At 41.1% G+C, this 26,205-nt stretch overlaps 1 protein-coding gene across 9 annotated transcripts in view; it reads right to left on the bottom strand.

Annotated features, from left to right (window-relative positions):
• Positions 1–26,205, bottom strand: part of KIAA1217 (KIAA1217 ortholog) — a 346,280-nt gene that overhangs the window by 14,850 nt on the left and 305,225 nt on the right. For all 9 annotated transcript variants that reach the window (XM_086467178.1, XM_086467180.1, XM_086467174.1 and 6 more), the window contains 6 exons: positions 18,807–18,967; positions 12,182–12,357; positions 5,364–5,494; positions 4,962–5,109; positions 2,784–3,285; positions 1,883–2,063 (listed from right to left, as the gene is read on the bottom strand). In XM_086467178.1, coding sequence (XP_086323304.1) covers positions 1,883–2,063; positions 2,784–3,285; positions 4,962–5,109; positions 5,364–5,494; positions 12,182–12,357; positions 18,807–18,967 — 1,299 coding nt within the window. The remainder of the gene's footprint in view (positions 1–1,882; positions 2,064–2,783; positions 3,286–4,961; positions 5,110–5,363; positions 5,495–12,181; positions 12,358–18,806; positions 18,968–26,205) is intronic.

The raw sequence follows: 26,205 nt of genomic DNA, 5'->3' as shown, positions 1-26,205 counted from the left end.
CAGGTACAGAGGAATTACTGGATAAAAGGTCCATAATGGATATGAAAAGGAGGAGGTTGGGATAGTCCCTCTCACATCAATTAGGGGTGCTGGGGGTACTAGCATACTGCAGAAGGCAGCCAGGTTCTGTGCTGCCCACAGACAGTATCTTCCATTGCCCCTGTGAGACACAGACTACTGAGCTGGAAGGTCTACAGCTTAAGTAGCTGGGTAAGAATTTTGCAGCTGACTCATGTTTGGCTAATGAGGTAAATCCAAGGTTTGGCCGAGGCACCTTCTTTGTTCCTTGAACTTTGCAGAAATTCAGACACGGATTTGTATGTTAACTTGTGAGAGAAATAGGACTGGAAGGACACCCCACCATCCACTACCACAAATTCTAGTCTAAGCCATTCTTTCCAATGATCGGGATCTTATATCCTCTTCATTGCCACATACAGCCTTCTTCAGTGCTTCACTTTCCTTATCATTATGAGGTTTTTCCCAAATACCTAACCTGGATCTTCCTGGTTGCAACTGCCAACTTGTACTGCTGTTCTACCCACAAAAAGCAAGCTGTTCTTTTCATTTTTAAGCAGATTTTTAGGCATTCAGAGAGTGCTTTGTCTTTCCTCAGCCTTCTCTTCCTCATGCTAAATAAAACCAATTCTTTCTTTTTTGTTCACCAGAGATGATTTTTTTTTAGAGCTCTGCTCATTATCATCACTGTCTTCTTGACTCCCTCCTATTTGTTTAGTCTTCCTTGAAGTCCAAAACACTGAGTTTGGGAATTTCTCTGTAAGAGCTCACCAATGCTAAACAGATTGATGTGTCTTGGAGATATTCCTATTCATCTCATTATGATGTTTGCCTTTTTTTTACAGGGTCACTGTCTGACTCGTGTTCAACTTGAAACTCGGTGTGTATCTGCATCATAGCTGTGGACAGCCAGAATGCTTACTGTGAGTGTCACTCTCATTCATTCCTATATACCTATCCACTTCCCCAAGACAACTCTGTTATGTAGCACCACAGGTAATTTTCAGACCTCTGATGGACTCATCCAAAACATTGGTTGAATTTATAGTTTAATGTTATGAAGTTAGCAAGGCTCATTAAGATCAAATAGTCTGACTTTCCACTTAACATAGGTTCAAGGATTTCTTTAAGCAGGTATTGCATCATGCACAGAACTTGTGCCTGAGCAGCCTTTCATAAGGAAACATAGTATTGCTTAAAGAGAATTGCTTGCAGAGAATCCCATATATTCATAATTAAACTTCAGTGATTAGTTACTCTGAACGTTAAAATTTGACAGCTAATTTTTAGTGTGGCATTTTCTAGTTTCAGCTTCCAATTACTGGAACTTGTTGGAACATGTTCTGCAAAGTTGAAAGGCCTCCTCACCCTCAAGAAACTTCAGGCATGTCTTGATCTTCTGTTGATAACGAATATGTCTACAAAAAAGGCTTTTTAGGTTTCTGATAGTAAGATCATTTAAGCTCAAACTCTTTGTGGTTCTTTCTAGAGCTCTCTTTTGAGTGCAAAATCGAACACAGCATACTAGATATAGATACAGTATAGCATACAGATACTCCCATCTCTGTCAAAAGCAAGGTGTACTGTTACTCTCCTGCTGATGAGGAGTCTTTATCTTCAGAGGACAAACTCATTCCTTCGGTTGCAATATGGGGAAACTCATGTTCAGCTGGTTACCCACACTGTAATCTGCAAAATCACTGCATCCCGCCGACAGGACCTCCCTATTCCTCAGGGACATACTCACAGCTATGATCAAGAACACAGAAATCTGTCAACTGAAACCATTCTAGAAAGTAGGAAAAATGAGCTCTCTTTTCCAGATACACAATTCTTTAGCACCATTTACTCTAGCAAACCTTACCTGAGACTTCTAGCTTTTCCGCTGCATCCCCTTTAGGCAGGGCTGCTGGCTGGGGAGGCATCTCCAGGTTAGGAATTGACTTCATTATGTTGGCCTGGGCTTCTTCCAAGAGCTTTTCAAATTCCTTTCCATTATAGTGATCAAGGTTTTGTCTTTTCTCTTCCCATTTCTTTTCAGCTTTCTACACAAAAACAGTAAAGCAACTATTTATTTCTCTGATTTCTGTTGTGATCACTTTAAAAAAAATCCAGGTGTAAACATTACATATCAATATGGATAGATTCCTTCAGTTCTAGTCAGCAACTAGGGGAAATATATTAACACTAATTGTACACTGGTTCTGACTTCCATTGTGCTAGATACAGCACAAACACATGACAGACTGACAGTGGCCACGGCTCACTAAAGGAACACAGGCAAAATTTAAATCTGGGTCACTGCTGTACTACATCACACTGGTGAATAAAGGGCATGTCTGTAATAAGACATGAGAGTTCAGTTGTGGCTTTTCTCAATATCTCTGTGTGAAACCACCGGAACTTCACACTCTTTCAGTTTTACCTGTCCATAACGAGGGATATGGAGATTTAAAGAATGAATGAAATCCACTGATCCAAGTGTTGCCAGTGAACCAAATGTTGTTGTTTGAAAATAAGGTATTCTAAAAAAACAATTTTTTTTTTATAAAGGTTTTTTATAAAATAGTTACATGTTTTTTTTACCTGTTATTACCCTGTTGCATTTAAAATCAGAGGGAACCTTCAGATGTCCACGGTGTAGTTAGGGATTAAGCATATAAATCCCCAGAATGCACTTGAAAAATCCCACCTGCAGTCTCGAGAGTGAGACTGGGAGCTCAGAACCAAAGACAGGAGAACTGGTTGAGCAGAATACACCATACCTCTATTGATACAGCTCGGTTTCTGGTACTTGCACTGTGAATTTCCTCAATGAAAAGACTTTGCATGGTGGTGCCACTGACAGAGACCTGAGGTGCTGGCGTGGCTTGTGCGGGCTGGGATCCTGTTGTGGGCTCTTGCAGGGGGGCTGGTGGGGTGGCTGAGAGGTGGCCACCTCCCGGCACATCTTCGCTGTGGCTGGCTGCAGTGGGTGAACCCTGGACATGGTTGACCAGTGCTGATGAGTGCTGAGTCTGATGGATGACCACAGGCGAGCTCTGCACATGATGGACCGTCATTGTTGAGAAGGGGATGACTTCTGACTTGACTGATGACACCTGAGACTCTGAGGTGATTGCTGTGAGGTTTTGCTGTGCATGTCCCTGGACATGCTTGAGCTCCTCCTGGATTTTCAGAGCATCAGCTGCAGTGGCCTTTTCCATAGCAGGGTATTGCATGGCTTGGGATGGATCCACACCCCGTAGTAATCCTTCTGTAACATGTCTGCCCAGCCAAATTGAACACAACAGAGTGGCACATGGTTAGCACACAGGTGAGTCATGAGCAATACTTAACAATAAACTTTTGCAAGGGAAAAGCACCTATATGAAAAACATCAAAATGGTGTTTTTTCTTCCTGATGTTCTGAGTTGTGTGACTTTATGGCTTTCTCTCGGAGTCAGAGACTCGGAGTTTTAAAAAGGCCACTCTAATCAAGATGGTTTTGCCTTTTAAAATGTTTACAAACCTTCATGGATGTACTGGCACGCTTTGACCAAACCATGAGTTACAGCAGATTGATTTTAGAGGGAGAATGGAAATCAGTTGACTTAAATTTCATACAATGTATCTAGCTAAACAAGATGTTCCTGGACTATTAGCACAGAAAGCACTAGTTGCATAGAATGTGAGGTAGCAGTTTGGTAAATTGCCAAAACAAAGCCTTCACATGATACTTCACAAAGGTCTTGTCTCTCAAGAGTTTAGGGTAGGATGAGCTGAGGATGTAGAGTCAACTATTTCTGACAGCTAGCTATGAAATGGCTGAGCTTCAGAGTGTAGCTAGCCATCAAGTGCCTTCAATTTTTCCATTACTGAAACAGACTTTACGAGGCTTAATACATAATTTTGCTGCAAAAAATTACTTCTTGTAAAACTTTGGCGTGCTTAGCTTTTTGGGTTTCTTCCCCCAACAAGTTGAGACAGGAAACAACTGTAGTCATTTTTAGGAAAAGGAATCTAATATGAAAGGATATAGATGTTTATCTACATGGAAAAATAAGTGATGGTCTTAGAAGACCTGTTATATAAACCATTTTATCCATCTGCCAGTATGGCAAATCCATTTTATATATGTTCCAGGATATATGGAAACAATGACAACCCTATATCCCTTAGAATAACAGTAGCAACTTACATTTATGACTTACATTTTTGTTGTAATTGAAGTAAAATCAAGACTACCACCACCACCACTGACAGTTTGGCTTAATTCACTGGTTTTGAGTAGAATTAAATCCTATGCCTATTGCCTCACATAAATCAGCAATCATTTACTGTCATATATTCTGACAAATATAGCCGAACACTGGCACTTAGTGGACACAAATTTTATATAATATTTCAACTTTCTCTAACACATCTTCCTTGCAAAGAACAGGATAAAGAGTTCATGCACGAGTTCACAAGCATATTGAGAAATATGTCTTTCTTTCAAAAGGTTTAGGATATCTTTATCCACTTAGAATCTTTTCCTGTTTTATTTCTTACCGTTAAATTTTTGGGGATGCATGTTTCAGAATCAGAGAATATTTCTATTAGCTTAGATTGCTGTAAATGCCTGCAGTTCATTAGCTCAGATATGGGACTGATGCCACTCTGTAAGCTTTCTCATACAGGTATTTCCCAAAATCTGGAAGTGTTGAGTTCAGACAGAGCTAGTTCCAGTCATAAGATCTCAATGACTGGGGCTGTTGGTCAGAACAGAACCACTGCACAGAACACAGGAAAGGCTAATTTGATTTCCCTTGAGAGGGCTCTAGGAAGAATCTATAAAATACTGCAAGCAAGTTGCATTTCTCCAAATTGCCTGGGGGGAGGGGGAGAACCCAAAGCCAAGAGAAGTTCCAGCCCTGCTTAAGGATGTTCCTTAGTGTTGAAGAAGAAGAAAAAAAAATCACCTCCTAAGCATGGTAAGGATATCAGTCATGCTGCGCACACGTTTCAGCAAGCTGTCGAGCTTGTGTGGTTCTTCCTTTAGGAACCTCACAGCTTCTACCTCAATCCGGAGGATTGCACGCATTTTATTCTGCAATGTCGGGAACTCTCCTGCAAAGACAACAACAGTGAAGCTCAAGAGGAAATGATAAAAGCCCTGGGGAGAAATGGATGACGGGGTGAATATTAAACAGGTGAGTGTCTACCTCTCTCCAGGGGCTATGCAACAAGCTCCTTAATCCCAACTTTAAATCTTTCTGGAAGTGAAAGTTAATGCCCCAGATCAAAGGCAAAACTGTTCTCAGCCATCACGGTTTAAAAAAAAAAAAAAAAAAGAACCAAAAGTAAAAAGGAAAAGTACATACCTTTCAGGGTTGCAACAGCTTCTCCCACTTGACGCAAAAGAAAGGCTCCATCTTCAACATCTTTCAGTGTAACTGTCTTGCTGGAAGCAGTGGAGTCCCTCTTCAGGTCTTCAACAAATGCCTCCAGCTCACTGGCAAAACAAAAAAAGGGGACATAAAATGTAGAGAAGGACATGTAAAATAATGGACTAAACTAAACCAGAAACCTCAAGTGTAGCATCTTTAAATCTGACACCACAGGCTGAAAAAAACAGCAGCGTATGAGGAGGGGAGGCGAAGATGCTGGACACTGCGCTCACAGCACAAAACCAGGCTGTAACTAGCCCAAGTCATTAATTTCTCTGCCAGGCTGCAGATAGGCAGAGCATATTGACCTCAGGGCAGCTGCGCTACAAAGTGCAGGTGGGATGGTGAAACACGTCTAGCAGCCAGTCCTCTGGGGATGCAAATCCTAGAAGGGTACAGACACACTGTACCACTACATCCAGTACTGGTTTGCACCTCGTGTTTTCTCATAGCTGATGACATGCAAAGGAATGTCCAACAGTGAAGTAACAACCCGAAAACTGTCACTAATGGCCCCTTGATGCAATTTTGCTTATCTGCCGAGTCCTGCTAGGCAGTATACAGGGTCCTGTTTCCACAAACAGACAAACTGAAAGAGCAAGTGTGCATTGTGTGCAGCTCTCGCTCAGCATTTGGATTCAAGAATGAATCAGATTTTTTTTACAACCAGTGCTGCCCCCTGTTTCCTCTGGCTCCATCTGGTGCTTCCTCATTACCTGTTCCAGCATATTTTTCAGTGCTTCCATACTTCACATAAATTTTCACAATCCTTCAGATATATAAACTTTGTTTTTGTTTTGGAAGGAGTAACTTTTTTCCATTTAAGGTTGAGACAACATTGTTTTAGCTGGAGTTTCCACACAGAAGCATAAAAATGTCTCAAAAAACCCTGAAATGCATTATGCGCAATTATACAAACATCCACACAAATAACTTAGAAGGATCATCTCTTGAATATTTATTCTAAGAGAAATCCACCTCAATTAAGACACCAAATTTACTAACAGGAATATTCTGAGAAGCAGTTTAACTGCACGGTAGAAAACAATGCAAACTAAACTCTGAACTGACAAATCAGCTACTCCAACCTAATTTTTGGGCCTTATTTCTCACATCCACTCAGGTAGCAGTTTTGCAATTGCTGTAAGAGAACCAAGGTATTGGCTGATTGCCTGAAAAGGGCTAGGGGAAGACTGGCTTCTGCACCAACTTCAGGTCTTGCATTTCCAAGTATTTCCCGTGCGCTAGCACTGCCAGGCAAAGCCAGCAGAAAATTACTTATTTTCAGCCAAGTCACTTCCTAGATCCATCTCAGTGAACAGCTGACATGGGAAGGAAAAGAAAGGAGTAGGTGGCCAGTAGCAGGACAAAAGGGAGAAAATCCCTTGCAGCACCACTCTGCGTTTAGGTCAATTTAAAGTGGAAGCACCGTCACACAGAACAATAAATGGCAATACTATAGTACTTCTGATACACAGAGAAACACAAATAGTACCAGGATCCAAATATCAAGTGCACACAGCAAAGAGTTAATTTCAACCCAAAGACTAAGAACTTTAAAAACTATAGACCAATTTTGAATTAAGAATCAGAAGTTGCTCCTGAACAGATCACAAACAAGTGGAGGTAAATGATCCCGTTCCCATTTTAAGATCACTTCTCCCAACGACTCTGCCTTGAGAAAGCTGGGGAGTCACGATTTCCACTAGCACAAGCATACTTGCAGGAAACAATATACTGGACCACACGATGGCAGCAAGGGCACGTTTCTAAGGCTATTTTTCCAGTGGAATAGGCTGCAATAATTCAGGTATCTGCTGTGTGTCTGCCTGCCTTTGCAATAGAGGGCACAAACACAGTCTAGGAAGGAGCTGGAAAAAGGATTTGGCTTTCTGTCACTCACTACAATGCAAAGGCTCCTGTCCTCCAGAATGGTGCTCTACAGTCAAGCATCCTCCCTACTCTTAATGCCCAGATACCAGCAAACAGACTAGGCTTTGCTATTTTGGGAATCATAGGGTATCCCCCCTCCCTTTTGTAGATCAGTACTGGAAAAGCAGCTTCTCAGATATTCACATCCACCAGGCAAGAAAAAAGATAAGGGCAGAAGCTTTAATTTGTTCATGGTTGGAAAGAAGAGAAAGGAACAAACACAGAACAATGTTACGATGTTTTGGCAGGTTGGAAATGTAGAGATAAAGGAAAGACTTCGAAGTAGCTGACAATGGCTTTCTTTCTGCTTTGTTCTTTGAGCAGAAATGGAAGGGTCATCATAAACCCCTTTGATTCCATACAGTGATACTATCAAACAAGACAACTGATCGTGAAATTACTCAGGGGATACCATATTACACTGCCTCATGTTGCTAACTACAAGGGAAAAGAAACTTCAGCCCTCAGGAGCCAAAGTCTGAAACATCCAGCTGTCTCCAGCATTTCTTTTCTATAACTGGGGAAGCAACTTGGCTTTATAGATTGGACTGAGCAAACCCAATTAACAAGACACTCATACTAATGCAGTTTCAGAAGGCTAATACAAGATAAATGATTTTTCTGCATCTATGTTTCACTCAGGGGAGCCAAGGCAAACTCTTATGCTGAGATCTTTCTTTAGGCAAAAAAGCATCAGAGGATCTGTCTCAGATTGCAGTATCAGTAGAACAGGTTACAAAACAGAGAAAATTAATAGTAACAAATCACCCAGGCCAGATAGTATTTGCCATGGAGTTCAATAGCAACTGAATGGTGAAACAGTTGAACTATTAAGGCTAAGCTTCTAACTCCTTGATCAAAATTGCTTTGGCACCAGAGTAGTGGAAAGTGTCATAGATGATACAAAGAAAATTTCTTAAAGGCGATAGGGCTATCCAGGGAACTGTACTCTGGTGAGACTGACACCCACACTGGTGTAATTGATAGATACCAAAATAAAGAATAAAGAATTAGTGGGCCAATGGATAAATAGGCTGTATTAGGGAGGAATTGATGTGATTTGTGTACAGAGAAGGTAACTCTCACAAATCCATGAGGAAAAAACAAAAGCATGGGGACAAGCTATAGCCCAAATGGCTTTCAGCAAGGTATTTGGGCAAAAGCTTTCAAGAAAGAAAAGTTGCCATGGGACAAGAGAGGAAATACTGTCATGGATAAAGTACTGGAAGTAAAGGGAAGAGATAATGAACAGTGTACTCAATGAATGTAGTTTGCTGGTGGGTTCCACAGGGATTGGTGCTAGGGCTGGTGATTTTTGACTTATTATAAATTATTTAGAAAAGAGGATGAATAGTAAAGTAAAAAAATCTCAAAAGGATATTAAATTATTCAGGGGAATGAAAATGAAAGGTGATTGTGGAGGGCTGCAGATGGACCATCTGATACTAACTGACCAGGAAAAACCCAAAGATTAAATTAGCTCCTAATAAATGTAAAGTAACGCTCATGAGGAGAAATAAAAACAAATCCAACCCCACCTAAAACCAACAACCTCCCCAAACCCTAGGTTTTTATATACAGTAATGAACTTTGAACTGTTAATCATCCATTGTGGGTGAGATGTTAGATTTGTAATGGAAAGCTCATATGCAACATGAGGACAGAGAGGCCATCACTATGTCACTGCATGAAGTCATGGTGTGCCCACATTGATACAGGCGGTGCAGGGCTCTCCTCTCTCCCCATCCCCATCTCACAGATGTACACTAGAATCAGAAAGGACACAGAGAAAGGCAACAGGATGACCAAATGTATAGAAAGGCTTCTACAAGAGGAGTAACTAAGCAGACTAGGACTTTTCAGGCTGGAAAAGGCAGTAGTGGGGGAAAAGGGAGTGAGGGAGCACGTATAACTTCATGACTAGCACAGCAAGCGTGAATATTCTGCTGTGCATAATTTAAGCATTTGGAGATTGATTAACAGATGAAAGATTCAAAAACAAACAAACAAAAAGTTCCTTCTACCCCAAAAAAAGAATTACTTTACAGAATTCGTTGTGCCTACATGCTGTACACAACAAAGTTTACATAAATCTTAAAAAATGCGTAAGTTCATGAAACAATCCATGAAGAGCTTTTGCATATAAAGATACCATCTCTGACTTGGAAAATCCCTGAGCTACAAGTCATTAAAAGCAATAAGATGCACTCTGAGCATTTTGCTATGTTCTTACATCCTTTCCCAAGTATCTGATACTAGAGGCTCTCCAAGACTGCTAAGTGGTTTTGATTTTACTGAGCAGGGTTATTCTTACAAAAAAGTCTGGTACTTTTCCTAACAAAAATATAATTGTAACTTACTATGGATCATACCCAATTAGACAGATCGGATGTGGCTATAATTGAAGTGCTACGCTTATAAAACCCCCTCTATTAAAGTGCTTACAATAATCTACAACATATAGTAGTCAAACCTGTAACATGCTCTTCACAACATAAATACTTCATTAGTCAATGTGTCATATCATTATAATTTGTCTGTGGTCTGGTAAATTTACAATCCGAAAGTGTCATATATGACATCTCTAATGTTGAATCAAAAGACTAGATAGAAAACTAAATGAACTACCCAGTTCATTCTGAGTATGCATTTCACTGTTACAAGTGTACATAAACACCATGTTGAACAGTGTTCCTTAGATTTCATTTGGTATCTCTGAACTGTAATCCTGCTACAGCTGTGACACACATAGGCACACTTCTGTAGGCACCATCGTGAATAGCTGCTCAACAGAAAATTTGCCCTGAAATATACATGGACATTTCTGCTGTTTACAACATGAAACCACCAATATTTTTATTTATTTCCCAGTGATGTTTTTCAGAATTGCAGACAGGAGAGCCTTTTAAGCTGAAATTTCCCACTTCATAGTAATAAATACACTTTCATAAGTATTGCAGAAATCCTTGAGATCCCTTGTCTTGTATGAAGCCAGTCTACAGATTTAGTCCTATGATCTAGGAAAGGTCAAGGGTGCAACAGTTGAAATACCAAGAAATGGTATTTTTTTTGCCCCATTGCTTTGCGTTTGTTTATACATCTGCACTGGGACCAGCTTAATTGAAAGTGTCTATACAGAATGTTAACCTTTTTCTGAATACTGCCAGTGACATTCGATATGTAATTTTGTGATGTATGTTCTTCATTATTAGCAGCCATCAGCTGTTGAACTTAAAGCATTGCTGTCAGATGTACTTTTACTTTTGGGCTCTGATCCTGCAAATGTGCAAATACATGACAAAGAAATCTCATGGGACACAACTGATGAAAAATAATTGTTTATGATTTAATGTTTGTTTCTAGCATATCTCTAAAAGAATTGAACTAACATTTACAGCCTAAAAATGACCTAAGTAAGACATTTTCCTGTAACATTAACAAATGAAGTAGCACAGAAGCAGCAGAAACTCTGGGAACAGAAAAAATTCTTAACACTTATAAAACAAAACCATATTGCAACCCAAGTCGTATCCTAAATGAACAGCTGTAACAACTAATGTCATTTGCACTTGACCTCACTCAATATCCATTTTATGAGTCAATGCAATAAACAGCCATCACACAAATTGTTCTTTCCACAGAGAACAAACAATCCAGAAACTAGGCAATGAGGTACAGAGGAATAAAGTGATGAACAGGAGGGTAATTACTTGAGACTACAACACAATGTTATTTAAGACTACAAACCAGCTGAGAGGATTATGTACACTAGCACGGACTGTTAGGGTGGGCACCTTCAACTTTCTTCATAGGAATCATACACTCCCTTAGTAACACCCTACTTTGTCTTTACAGATGCACCATTTTTATTACAAATCTTATTCATCTGACAGCACCTTGATCAACAGGAAAGATTTACTCTCCTTAGCTGTCAGTAAGTGTACTCCTATGGCTCTTCAATCATCATTTCCAATGACAAGCTGACTAGAAAGTTTCTTTCTGTTACGGAGCAATTCCTCAGGTGTGAACTAAATGTAGTAACGAGAAATAATTAGTTATATAACATCTTACAAATGTGAGTGTTAGAACTAGTTAAATTGTTTATTGATTTCAGCTTCGTCTTGCCTCCTGCTGACTCTGAACATGGACTAAAACAAACAACCGGATCCCACCAGTCTTGGTAGGCCAAAGTTTTCTAGGAAAAAAAGTCTTACAAAAGAGCTTTTACACAACAACAACAAAATATTTTTATCTGCAGTTAAGTGTATGGAAATCTCAGTGAGTAAATTTTAGATGGAGACTGACATTGCTGACTGCAATTAAACTTCAATCTTCTATTTATGAGCTTCCCCTCCCTCTTCCATGCAATAGCCAAAGCGCTTACTATTGAAATCTAATTTTCATACTTAAAGCCAAAATAATTACCTTCCTTTTCATCCCTTTGTTCTTGAAGAAATTCCTCCCTCCTTACCTAAAGCATAATACATAAAGCTGAAGCGGAGAGCTAGGGCAGGGGGAGGCTTTCAGAAGACAGAGATGGTCATAGTTCTTACAGCCAACTGTCCCTTTACAGGATACTTGTGAAGAGGTTGAAAATCTTTGTACTGGTGGGACTTACCCATTGGGCTGTGCTAAGAAGGCCTCCCAGTCAGGACCAGTGATTCAGTCAACACGGTTTTACAGCCAACATGAGTGCAAGGAAACATAGCTGAAACAGCATACACAGGTGCAGTTTCACTGAAGACACTGGTGAAAACTACGACTTTATGGGAGAAAAAGCCATGCAAAAGCAACAAATTTTAAGAGGTTTCTCAACCCACCATAACTTCTTTACAATCTTTTCTTCCTCGTTGAGGTATTTCTGCCTTTCTTGTTCCACTAGGTTGCGCTGTCGCTGCACAGGATCTTCAAGCCTCTTCACTGTTTCAATCATTTTGCCATTGATTTCCAGCTCTGCTTTCTTCACCATTGCCCTCAGCATCTCCTGGTTCTGCAGCTGTTGCACAAAAGAAATCAACTTTAATTTTTCCTGCTTGACTGACATCCCTGGCAACAGAATACATTGCAGAGCTCAGTAATAGGTTAGGATGAACAGAGCCCTGCAGCAAGAGAGTTTTCCTTCTTCTTTCCCTCTTTACCTATTAACATTATTCTGTGAGGAAGTGTTGGGGGTGAGAAAAGCCTAAATCTGATTAACTTCTAATGTATATACCTAACTTCCAGTTGCAAGCTGGTGAACAAAAGATGCTGGGATCAGTACACCACCTTCAGTGCATAACTTCTGCAAGGATTTTGGCCCCTGTATTCTGTTCAGTCCTGCATGACTCAAGATTTAATCATGCCTCACAAAAATGCTGGAAGCTGGACTTCCACTTTGTGTATCTCATAAGCTTATGCAACACACTGCCCATACGTGCCTTGTGGATAATCCCACACATTAATGTCAAGGCTGGAACGCACTGCTGTTCTCAGAATGGAATTTTTCAGTCTCTCAAGTGGCACAGGAAGGATTGTGCCATCCAGTGTAATTTGGTACAGACATACAGCTCATCTGCAATACATAAAACCTCCCTTACCCACAGAAAAAAAATCCCTTTATAATATGGTAATTTTCTGAGAACTGTAAAAGCCACACCTTCTTTCTGGTCTTAGCCTTATGTTAAGTTCCTAAAGCATTACTTTTATTACTGATATTAAGTTCACAGAGCAAAACACAGCTAAGAAAGCAAACTAGACTGTACTCTTCTGTGGGTAGCGCTAGAGCAGCTGTGCCCCATACTCACACAAACCAAACCTGTTTAAGTCTCTTTTGCTAATCACAAGATTCAAAGCGATAGGCAGGGCTCCATCTAGTCACGGCTTTAGGATATAGGCAACATGAACACAACTCCATTAGCCCAGCCACCATCTCATACTGTAAGATTTTTTAAAAACACCTGTGTCAATTGGGAGATGGCGTTCCAGTTTTAAAACCAGCAATAGAACCGTCAGCTGTCAGACTTAACAGCCAAACCACATTTAACATACAAAGTAAAACCACTGCCTAATAGGAAGAATCACAAAAATGGATTACGTACAAGACAGTGTAATGCAACAAGACTTCTTTTTAAGTTGATTTGAGGGAATTCATGGGAATCAGAGAAAAAAAAGCGCCTTTGCCCAGGTCACTCTTTCCAATCAGTAGGGGAATTAGAGGAACAATCTCAAGTCTCCCCTCCCACCTCTTCAGTCCTTATGTCTGACTGCCCTCTCCAGTGGCACAACTGTGATGAGAAGGAGGGTAACACTTCGCTGAAAGTGCGTGGAAGGGTCTGAGCTGTGACAAGCAGGAGGTGTAAGCTCAAAACTCAGCTGAAGATAAGTGTTAGCAGTTAGGGAAAAAAACCCGAAGCTAGAAAACATTTGAAATAGCCCAGATTTATAAGCATTGTCAGCTGCTTTATACCAGACCGGATTCTTCTGAAGACAGTGCATATGTGTATTTTTCCCCACTATGGGATTAATGTTTGGATTTGATAAATTAAAACCTCTTACAGTGAGGCCAGCACAGCTATCTGAGACACACATCTCTCTCATTGTGCCATACTTTCAAGAAGTAAGACAAATGGATGAATAAATGAGTGAATGAGCATGTAACGCTTTAGTCACACAGTTTATTCACAGCTCTTTAAAAAGTAGGGAAACTTGACACAGAGAAGTGACTTGACCCCATTACAGGGATATGTGAAACTGATACAGGGTCAGTGAGAAGGTCAGTAACAGAGTCAGACTTAAGTCTCAGGTGTCCAGAATTTAAGTCCTCTGTGTTCCTCAGCTGGTAACACTGACTCCCAGTAATACCAAAATTGAGTATGTGTTGAGTGTGTGAGGTGTGCAATAGCAATGTACGTTTTTTTTCCTATTATGGGGGTATATAGGGGATCTATATTTATTGTAGTGACACCTACAGCAAAGGTGCTTGTCACTTCCATTTATGCAGTGCTTGAACAGTATTAGAAAGTTTCAGTCATAAAAGTTCATCCATTTCTGATAACAAGAATTGGGGAATAAAAATATAATTTAGCAATATTTCAAAAAGCTTGTATGTTGGGGACTCCCATACCTCAGTTTGCAGTGAGTTCTTGAAACTTCCTGGATACAAAGAGCTGTTTTTATAATTTCTATGAAAGTCCACGCAACACTTGGCTAGTTCTGGAAAACCTGGTTTTGTTCATGTTTGGGAGAGGTACAGATGGGTGCAGAGAGAGAAAAGGAATGAGAGGAGAGGAGTAATTGTGGGTTTAAGCATGGCAGAGTCACCAGCCAAAGGACAACATGAGGCAGGGTGAGCAGGAGCAGAGGGGAAGAGCTGTGGCTGAGGAAGAGGAAGCAGTCTCTGGCCACTACAGCACATTTACCTCCACATTCTGGAACTAAACTTGATTCTTACCTTTCTTTTGCCAGCAGGTATCAGATCTGAGACTCCCTGGCTAAGTGCACACCCCATTTGTCCCTCAGACCACCTTTGCCAGTTACACCACCACTTCAAGTGCAAGAAGTCTTACGGAACTGCCAGAGTTATTCTGGTTCCATAGAGCAGAATTTTTTGTACTTTGTTTGCTTGAAATTCACACTTGAAAAGAAACTTTGTTAAAGCATTCAAGTTCCAAAGTCAAGCGCCCAAAGGTAAGGAAAAGCAATACAGGCTTTCTTGTCACCACCAAATGGCAATTTCTTGCTAATTAGAGTTAACTTGACTTAGAGCTGCAAGCAGCAATCAAACAGAAAGAAATTTAACACACTTTTTTAGAATTCTAGCATCCTCTCCTACATTCATCACCCTTGGCTCTCACTCCCAGCCTCACCAATCTCTCCAGACACCTAGCTCATCCCTCTTCTTTGGCTACTGCTCTCTCACAAGTACCCCAGCACCACCTCTGGCACCCACTTCAAGAATAATGGGACAACCAGTTTAGTTCACTTTGAACCAACTATTATCTATGAGATGGGTAACTGGAAAACCAAGTATTAGTTCCCAGCTCTGCTTCTCACTAGGAGACAAGAATGACCTGTCCAGTGGGAGCCTCCCAGGCCCTGCTGGGAGAAGCTTCTGTGTGACCTACCTCCCCACACACTACAGTGCACAGCCACAAACAGGGACTGACTACCTTCAGCTCAGGATCTCTGTAGATTTTACCTTCTTCTGTAAAATCTAATTATGTAATTCGTGAAGTTTGTTAGCACACATCACCAAATCTATAATGCAGCTCAAAACATATTTGAATTTCTAATTCAAAGTTACACTTGTGAGACTGAGTATGATATACCATTTATTATCACATCTATGCTTTCTGCAGCACTCATTTCCCTGCAAATAATACACTGAGTAAAGGAAAAGCACATATGCATAGACATTCCTAATGCTGAACCTTAACCGTATCTAACTGCTTTCCCTTAAAATGTGTTCAATTAAAGAAAGGAAGGAATAGATAAAAAAAAAATCCAATGTACTTACAATCTAGTGCTATATACCATGAACGTGTACTCTAAGGCTTGATTCAAACCGGCCACTAAGAGTTCTCATTATCTGGGAGCGCAGAATGAACAACCCCACTGAACTTATTGTGGGCTCCAGTCTTGCCAACAACAAATGCATCCAGGACACAGGCTGGGTTATAGCCTGCCTCTGGTAATGAGGAAAACTCCATGGCACCATGAAACTAGTCTTTCTTGAGTATCTCTGAAGACCAGACACTTAAGGAAGATGCGAGTGGCATAGCAAGAAGTGTATCTAATTTCTAACAACAGCCATGATAAAATGTCTTTATTTCAAGAACCTCTGGTTAAAATCCAATCATAGACTGAAACAGTCTTAACTTTTTGGTTGCATATGCTAACATATACATTTAACTGGTGTGCAAATCAATACATCTGGATCAATTGCTGCTGGATATGTTTTTAAAAAAGGATTTTGCCAGCACAGACAAAGGCTACATGAATGAATAGGTCTTTTCCATTATCTGTTGCTCTGATTCTGTTAAGGAAATCAGTAAGAATTTACAGTGATATCAATTGAAAATGGAACCATAGACAGTATTAAATATTGGTTTGTGACCTGTTCCTGTTTCTCAGTTATCCTGCCAACTTTTATGCCTGTGCAATCATCTTTCTCAGTTCTTTGGAAGCGTTTCTTTTAGTCTGTCACTGTCTGAAAAGTTCACACAAAGAGGAAGAAACTGACTGCCAACCCAGGAGAAAGAGTGAAAGTGAAAAATATGAAGTACTGTCACACACATTATGCAAACAACTTGGAAAACCAGAAAAATACTTTGCCCTTTTACTTAGAATTATTTTCCAAAAAACATAGCACAAAACCTTGTCATTAGAATGTGATATTCCAACACTTCAGTTTGAAATACTACCTGTTTCACCTGCTGTCCCACAAACTGTGAGCTCTTTTTCAAAATAATTCCATCTATTCAGGAAAGCCATGACACTCTCATGAATGTAATTTATACGTGATATAGCAAAGTCTCCCTTGAACTACAGGTTCTTCCATCCGACCATCACAAACTTGCCCACTTCCTACTGGCACGATGCACCAAATTTCCTGTCATTTCTCAAATAAGGGAAGCCAGACAGAGTTAATGAGCGCACTCAGGATATGTCCTTTTTTCCTTCTCAAGACTTCCTTGGCAGCACTGATTTGTGCAGATGTTAAAAGTGCCTTCACTCCTGTGTGCCATAATGCTGTATCTGATCAAAAGCAACGTTACCGCCCCAGGCAGGGCCATGGAGACAAGGTGCAAGTGGGGAAATGCCACCTCCTTGGTGAGCAAGCCCTGTGACAACGATGGGCTTGCTACCTCCAGCACAGCACTGCAACCTCCATCCCACTTCACAAGGCCACATGCTAAGCACAGCTGGTGGCCAGACTGCAGGCGTTTGCCAAGAGCTGCATTTGGCACATGGGGTTACAGAAGGACAGAGGGGTTGCAGTGGTTTGTGGCACAAATGCGGAAGAATACGCACTCATACATTATGTGCCAGGGCAGAGATCCCAAGCCAGAGTCTTGAAAGTGGATGGGGACCACGATGGTTGGCATGTAGGCAGCACTGCTGGGAACAGCTTTTGAAAGATATATTTGCTATAGGAACATACTCATCCTAAACTGAAAATGTAAATACATGGGTGCTGTATCACAGGCAGAGGTCACCTGGCTGACACACTGTTCACTCCAAATACCTTCTGCCATTCCCAGCAAACTGAGCACAGGACCTTGTCACAGCATCTTCAATCGTTTTCTTTACCCTGATGTTCACCTCACCCTTCTGCTACCTTGCCCTATGACTGGTTCATAATCCAATTTCCCTTAGTTAAGGAAGTGGAGGCAAAACATGCGCTGAATTCTAATCTGTATTATCGTTATTCTGTTCTAAAATTAACCAGCAGATCAAAGGAGATCGACATAACACCATTCCCATATTCAAACCCACCCTGGTTGTAATAGCAGTAGCTGTAGCCCCACAATACCAAACACGTGATGGCACTTTCCAGGCAAGGAGGACTGGTAGAGTATTGAAGTTTACCTTGCTGTCCATTTTGTCTTACAAGAAATCGCTTTACCTCCTTTTACATCTTCTGAGACAATACGCAGTGCTCTTCAGTTTCCAGTTAAATGAAGGGCTGAAGACCTATACAGCTGCATACGCTTATTTTCACAGTGTCTGAGATGAACAGCGTATATTTACATTTGCAGCATGACGGTATGTGTGAACAGGACATTTTGGTTAACTCTTCATTGTTCTTATTGTTTCTTACAGGTTTTAAGGTATTGATGTGCACTGGGAAGGTACTGGTAAAATGTAGATGTAAGTAGGGCACAATAAACCTTTGCAGCAAGTTTTGAAATATCTTTTTCCCTTGCTACTCAAGTTGGCTATTCTTCTGGCTTCTGTAAATACAGGACTCAAACTCTGGCTTAATGCATATCTACTGATCCTCAGCTACATTTGGGTTTCCTAACATCAAAGTTGTTTATTCAGGAACTCAAAAACTGTCTCAACTATAAACAGTATGGAGCAGGAACATAGCTCTTCCAACATGTTTATACAGCACATAGCATAGCAGGGGCCAAACTGTAATCATAGACTTGATATTATTGTAATATAAATACTGCTTTAATGTCTAGAGTCATCAAAGCTAGAAATCAAGTTTTTTCTCAATATCTGAGCAGTAGTGGTTAAACTGAGCCAATTCTCATACCTCTAGGACTATGTAAGTGGTGTACGCTAGAGAAGAGCACACTTTCGTGTCTGTAGTACTTGGGTCTTCTCTTTGCTAGAACTCTGCTGCTGAGAACCACTCATGTACAAAAGGTAAAAGAGAGAGAAAGAGAGCAAGAAAGAAAGGAAAAGGGCATTTGCTGATAACTCACTCTCCTTGCATTACCCAGATAAGCATACCTGTAGCTGCTTCATCTGATGCAGCTGCAGCCGCAGATCGGACACATTGCGTTTCATACCATGCAGGCTGACTTGCATTGATGGGGCTCCAGCAGGGTGATGGATGACAGCCGACTCCGTGGTTGCCAATGCATTCTTCCCCCCAGATATGTTAGCAGCACCTGCAATAAGCAGCAGCACAGGTTGAGCTCACCAGCAGAGAAGGTGCAAACATGATCCTTCCTCTGCCCACTGAATCCACACGTATTGCACACAGATGGTCAAGAAAAGAAAATTACAGCTGCCAATGCTTAGTATTAACAGAGGACTGGAACCCCTCTATCCAATATATTTTGAGGGAAGACTGTACAATATCAGAATGTATCTGTGCTGGAACCTCAGACACATCAGAGCACTGCACTGCCACAAGACTACTTCCTACCACATGTAGTGGAGATGGGATAATAAGCTATAACTGCAGATTACACAAAACAGCAGCAAAAGTGGTGCTGAAAGTAGCTTCAGGATTGTCCTCCCAGGAGCCATCTGAGACCCAGCTGATGCAAATTCACAGGACTCCTGAACTGCACATTTGTGGATTAATTATCACTGAAGAGAGATTCAGTCAAACTGCCAAAGTGTGGGGAAAATGTTCTATAAAGAATCATGCTTTGGTGCTTAAAGTACAATTGTGTTATTGCTGTCAGGTGCCTCCAACAGCTACCGTATAAAACCAGGAGAAGAGAAAGGAAATGATGGCGTGGCAGAGAACTGCTCTCCAACCATATTGCATCCACCCGCTCCCCTTTAGTCTGTCATTTATTCAGGACTGTGTTCATAAAGGAATATAGCATAACACAAGGAAGTGAGCCGAGCCAGAGTCTGAGAATAACCTTCCGTGTTGTCACAATACTTTCTTTGTTAAATACTGCCGTTCCTCTACACAGCATCAATGTCAAGCTTGTTCTTTTCAGTCTCAAGTACCTAGGAAGAACCTTTATTTACAGGGTACAAGCAAATTCCAGCTCATCAGCTAATAGTCATGGTACAGCTCCTTCTAACAATTTGCACTTACACATCCATATTCTTCAAATTTTCTTTCTTATGTGTCCCTTCCCCTCCCCACTGCCAAAATGACAGACTGTTCAGTAGGACACACTTAATTTTCTAAGTCAGTCTAACACTATGTAGCCCTGCATACTTTTTGGATCACAGTGCCAGATCCATCTTATCCCTTGGGCTCAGATGGCTGCCGCTCCCTGAACTATTACATTATCAGCCCCTCACTACAAGAAAGACATTGAGGTGCTGGAGCGTGTCCAGAGAAGGGCAATAAAGCTGATGAAGGGTCTAGAGCACAAGTCTTACAAGGAGCAGCTGAGGGAACTGGTGTTGCTCAGTCTGGAGAAGAGGAGGCTGAGGGGAGACCTTATCGCTCTCTACAACTACCTGAGAGGAGGCTGTAGTGAGGTGGAAGTCAGTCTCTTTTCCCAAGTAACAAGTGACAGGATGAGAGGAAACGGCGTCAAGTTGCTCCAGGTGAGGTTTAGATTGGACATTAGGAAAAATTTCTTCACCAAAAGGGTTGTCAAGCACTGGAACAGGCTGCCCAGGGAAGTGGTGGAGTCACCATCCCTGGAGGTATTTAAAAGATGTGTAGATGTGGTGCTTAGGGACGTGGTTTAGTGGTGGGCTTGGCAGTGCTAGGTTACAGTCAGACTCAATAATCTTAAAGTCTTTTCCAACCTAAATGACTCTATGATTCTATTCTATGATTATGTCATTCCCCACTTCATTGTCTTCCTTCTCTATGAATAAAACAAAAAATTTGAGGAAACAGAAAATAACTCATCAATGGATCCGGACAGGGATTTTGGTCATCATTTGTTCCCACAAGCACACATTCTATCAAGTTCAATGAAATCAAACAGAAACTAGTGTTGCAAGCTTTTCTTTGCCTTTTGAAGGCAAATTTTCAGTGCCTCAAAGGGCATGACACATTTTTCTGGCTGGAATGAGTATGAACCAAACAGTGGCAAGTTTTATCCCTGCCCTCTCATCCCTAGTAGTGTTTTCAACCAGTAAATTCTCCAAACGCACCCAAGTGAGTACAGCTCAGCATAACAAAACATTGTTATTCCTTTGCCAACAGGTCTGGATACCACAAATGTAGCCTTTGCAAAATTCATCCGGGTGAAGCATTTTTAAAGGATGGAAATTACACCAGACTATTTTTATTTAAAAATAGGCTAAAAGGTTTCTGAAGAATCATGTTTCTTGCTTTACCTACATTTGCAATTCCTGTCAGTAAAAGCACAGGTCCCTCTGGCTGCACCTGTGCTGTATACAGTGTGCCATGCCATAGGCTTCCAGAGACATGCTCAAACAAAAAGCTGTTCTAGCCCAATGCTGGCCATTGTAATGCTACACCTTACCCAAACATACTCCAACTAGATCAGCTTGATGCTTCAACAACGGCACTTTTCATTTCACTGCTGAGCAAGCTGCTGCACATTGGTGCTATACTCCAGTATGATTCAATGCTCTCTTGAGCTGCTTAACAGAAAGCAACACTCAAGAAATAAAGTCCTTGTTCACTGCCATTCTGTACCCACTCCATGCTTCAGTCTAATATATGCTAATACTTATCTGTCTACATGTACACTGCAGTTTTTCCTACAGTCAAGCATCTATTATTTCCCTCCCACATGTACTATTTTTTCCATTTTTGTTTAAGAAAAGGGTATTTAGTTCATAAACCCTACAGACAGAAACCACCAGAGAGTCTGAAAAATGTGGATACGCCTCCAAGAGTTCTGATCCCTAGCCACAAATCTGGACTATTTTTGAAAGCACATCTACCTTTCTGCTATTCTTTGCCTCAAGCAAAAGCTCCAAAAACCTCAGCCCCCGACCCTGTGATGATGCAGCCAAGGCATGAATCAGTCCCAGCCAGTCTCTCCCCCCCCATGCTGGACCCCAGTCAATTCACATATTTTCTCAGGAAGGGGTGACTGCTTTCCTTTTAGTGTAGATGGACTGTGATCTGCTTCTGTAAACAGTAAATGTCTCTCACTCCCTACAAAGCAGCTTTCCTCCTCCTCTGCTGCCTTGGCCACCTCATCTCACCGTTAGATATGCTCAGCTGTCACAGTGTCCCTGCTGCAGAGTGTGCTCAGAGCCTGTGAAGCACAAGGTGGGACTCCCGAAAGTATGAAATACAACCACAGACATTGAGTGAGCATGGAACCGCAGTAAGGCTCAGCAGCTGATTTCTCAGAGATACATATTTTCATCAAAAAGGAATAAAAGGGCAGCTGAATGAGGGGCTGCTTCATCTGGGAAATATAGCTTACTTTTGGAAATAGTCCCAGGCTGTAGCTTTGCGATTAGATGTGTGGCCAGATGGATAGAAGGCAGAGAAACAGCATTGGCTCTCAGAGATCTAAATAAACCCTTGCTGGAGCTAGGTAAGGGGGCCTGAATGCAAACCCCCTCCATAATTCCCTAATACTCTGGACAAAAAACAAATGTTAACTTTTTTTTTTTTTTGCAAAGGCTAATGAACTAAGCTGCCATTTTTAAAGTACAAAGAAAACTGATGTGCAGAAAGGTAAAAGATTTGCTATTTGCCTAGGCTCAGGAAGGTAAGGAACACAACTTCCACTCCCTAACACTTGACCTTTGCTATGGTTGCAAAGACACCGCTCTCCTTCCATTTTCCAGATTTCATTTTTCTTTCTAAAATGCTAAGACATTATTTTGAAGCAGGCTAGAAAAAAAAGCCATCAGAAGACACCCAGCAATGTTTCTTCACAAATTATTCATCTCCTTATTACAGAGCCACAACATTTTCCAGGGTCGTTTGGGGAGATGTGACAGTTACTCAGTCTCTTTCCATCCAGTTACAATCCACTAAACAAACAGGCAAATACAATGTTAAGTTGCATCATTAACAAGTTGTTACAGCCAGGCACTAAAGCACCCTTAAAAGAATAAAACATTCTACATATATTAGGGTGCAACTTCACTTCATTGATCCAGAATGTATTCAAGATCATGTTTTACCTGCAAACGCTGACAGAGTTCAAAGACTGGCACAATCTGTCTTTGAATTGGACATTAACAACCAGATATGGACAATGTTTTTAATTCACAGATCATCACAGCAAGAGTCATGCATGTGAAAAAGGCACACAGATATGCACAGATGACAAGACAATTCACAAAGAATGAGGAATCAAATCCAAGTCCTACATGAGTAATACTTCCCCTGCTGCCATCTCCCTCTCTTGGTTTGTACTGGTGGTTAGTGCAGAATGACTTACTCCTCGATCCCTTTCCAGGAAATACTAAAATGCTTCTTCCTCTTCCAACAAGGCAGCAACTAGCAAAGAACTATCGCTTTTTCTGGTAATCCATGATGCAACTGATCTCAATTTAATCAATGAATTCAGGATTTAATCTGTCAGTCTCACCACTTGATGAACAAAAATATGACAGAAAAGTGAGTAGGTGAGCATTTCTCAGCGTATTTGTTAGTAATCTCAAGGAGACTCTTCCTAGTATGGTTTGCTTTTAGAGTCACATGCTGTTCCTAAGTGAAGAGTCCCTTGATGCCATTCACTTTTGATGAACTAAAAAAAGGTTGAAGGATTCAGTCATGGGATTTCTCCTAACGTTAGAAGAGACATAGTCAGTCTGTGGAAAGTTACTGCTTTTGAACCTACCCCCCATGAAAGAACTGAGCCTAAAGCAATAAGACATAAGAAACGCAGACAAGCATGATCATTATAGGCTCATTTTCCCCAGTGAAAAGGCATTTTTATTTAGGCTCTTTAATATTTGAGGCTGAAGAATCCACTACAGACTATCAAAGCAAAAACATGTTAAATGCAACAATTTGGTTTCTATGAAATACCAAACAGAGGATTCACAACCTAGCTACACAGAGTTATCTAGGATTTAGAAATTTTGTGTTCTTTCCCTTCCCAAGCAAGCTAGTTCTCTATTTTTTGCATGGAAGTCTCCTATCAGTGAAACACATACCATAAAATACAATGTTGGTTCAACATTGATGAGCCAATTTTATCCTGCACAGATGTTCTATTGTTCAGGATGGGAAGCAATTCACATTTCTGCTTACCAGCACTCTAGAAAGGACTGCTCAATCAACATTTTATACCACTTTTTCTTTCAAAGAGACTTCAAAATTGCTAAAACTGGTATCGCAGTGCACAGTTCTCAAGTGGAATTTTATACTAAGAGAGTTGACTGTCTAAATGGCTATACTTAATAACAATTGGGGTGAACTGAAGAAAAAAACAGCGGTCAACAGAAATGTTTCTAGATGCTGCTGGCATGTTTAAACTCAAGCATATTTACAAAAAGGTGAAACATTCTGTAGCCTATTCTGGCAGATTGCCTAATTTTCAGGTAAGCAGGGACTGCACTGACTTATTAGACCCTGTCACATGCAGTTTCAAAAGCAAAATATTCAATTATACGGGACTATTCTATTATACAGCAGTCTTCAGTAACAGCTGGTGTAGGTTACAATACTGCAGCATATTGGGTTCAGCATCACCCCTTGTTCGCTTTACCTGCTGCAATTCAATTTTGTGGCTGAGTCATGCTGGAAGGACAGGATTTAGGGATGCAGATGCTGAAGTCACAACTTTTTACAGCACCGATAGGGTTCCTTGCAGACGGCTTTCTGCATGGCTGGCCCCACTTCCCTATCCCCGTCTCCCAAGTGATCGGAAAGGCAACTATTGCACAACTTGAATGCTGGTATCCTTACTCACATGATGGCTATGGGCATGGCCATGTGACAAAGTCAAAGTCTCTGTCAGTATGTGACAGATGCTGATGTGGTCTTTTGACAGTAAATTACACACCCCACCCTCCACCTCCCCATGCTTGGACATGCAGCTGTTAGATGGAATTTTCCCATTTTGGGGACATGTGTTCATTTGTGCAATAAGGTAGAAAGTGAGAGAACAATGGTGACAGGGAATCGTTGCTGGTCAGATGAACGATGCTGTTCTGGTGGGCTGGGCATGACTTTCATGCTAAGGAGTCCCCAGTTTCGCTTTGTGTAGGGCCATTTGCCCAATGAATATTATTCCATTTCTCATTTCATTGAGAGAATGCTCACACACGCACACACAAATCACTGCATAATTTAGCTTGAAAGGGACCTCTGGATGCTATCTGGTCCAAAGCCCCATTCAAAGCATGGCCCACGTAAATCAGAATCTCCAACTCAGCACCTCCCACAAAGTACTTATCTGAACTAGTACAAGCACAGGAAAAGCAGAAAGGCTGAACAGCAATACAATACAAAGAGGAATGCAAGGCAATGTGCGTGCAGGTTTTGATGGTTTCATCAGTGCTTTGTATGAAGCAAGACCTGTGCAAGTGTGGAATACCATAAATTCTCAGTGTATAATGGCACTGAAATAAAGAAAAGTCTAAGAGCATTCTGCAGCTGTTTTGAAAAAATAATGGACTTTTCAGTAAGTTGTCTGAAACTGATAAATTACAACTTATTTCTGCACAGCCTTAAGTATTGCTCTCCCTATCCAGGGGCCAGCAGGAAGGGAAGAGTTGGAATGGGACCAGAGAGTGGCTTGGGAGCAAAGCTCCAGTACCAGGACTCTAGCTCTTTCTCTCTTGCATATGCTTGATAGTTTCCAGGTCTGGTTTGAGTTCTATGTGTTAGAGGGACATACTGCAATTCCAGATAAACAGGAATCCTGAACTTGAACTAACAGCTCCAACAGAAAGGCTAGTTAAGAACATAATAGATTTGCTAATAAATGTGTGTGTGGTTTACTACCTGCTGGAGCACAGACCTCCCTGTGGGAACAGCATTACCAGGAAGTAGGGAACTGCCTTTATTTGCATTCAGTGCATGACAGAGGGTGAAGAGGAGGCATATAAACACATGCACACTCTGCAGACATCTCTAGCACCAGCTCATACACAAAGAGCTCCAACCACATGGAGATCTTCTTTCACAACAGCCTCCATCTTTTAAACACTTAACAGCTTTCCAAGTGGGAAGCTAAAAATAAGACCAGCTCTTATTGACTTTATAATTGATGCTTGCTCAGAACAGTTTAGGCGCATGCTAATAATTAGTAGCAGATCAATACGGCTTAATTAGGGAAAGTGCTATCTTGCTGACTGCTAAATTCCTTAGTGTCATTACACCCATAGCATCCTACTGACAGAAGAACCCATAGCATCCTACTGACAGAAGAACCTTAGAGAAAAGTTCTGGTGACCAGAACGGGAATGAAATATTTAGCTTTCTGCAGCAATCTGGATACATCTGGGGTTAATGACAGATATATACGGCAGACGGGATGAGTCACTGGAAAATTCACTATATGCAGAGACTCTGTATCTC

Source organism: Leptosomus discolor, chromosome 6 (assembly GCF_034619465.1).
Source record: "Leptosomus discolor isolate bLepDis1 chromosome 6, bLepDis1.hap2, whole genome shotgun sequence".
In the NCBI taxonomy this organism is placed as follows: domain Eukaryota; kingdom Metazoa; phylum Chordata; class Aves; order Leptosomiformes; family Leptosomidae; genus Leptosomus; species Leptosomus discolor.
Note: the sequence above shows the minus strand (reverse complement) of the source record. Positions and strands in the feature narration are given on the sequence as shown.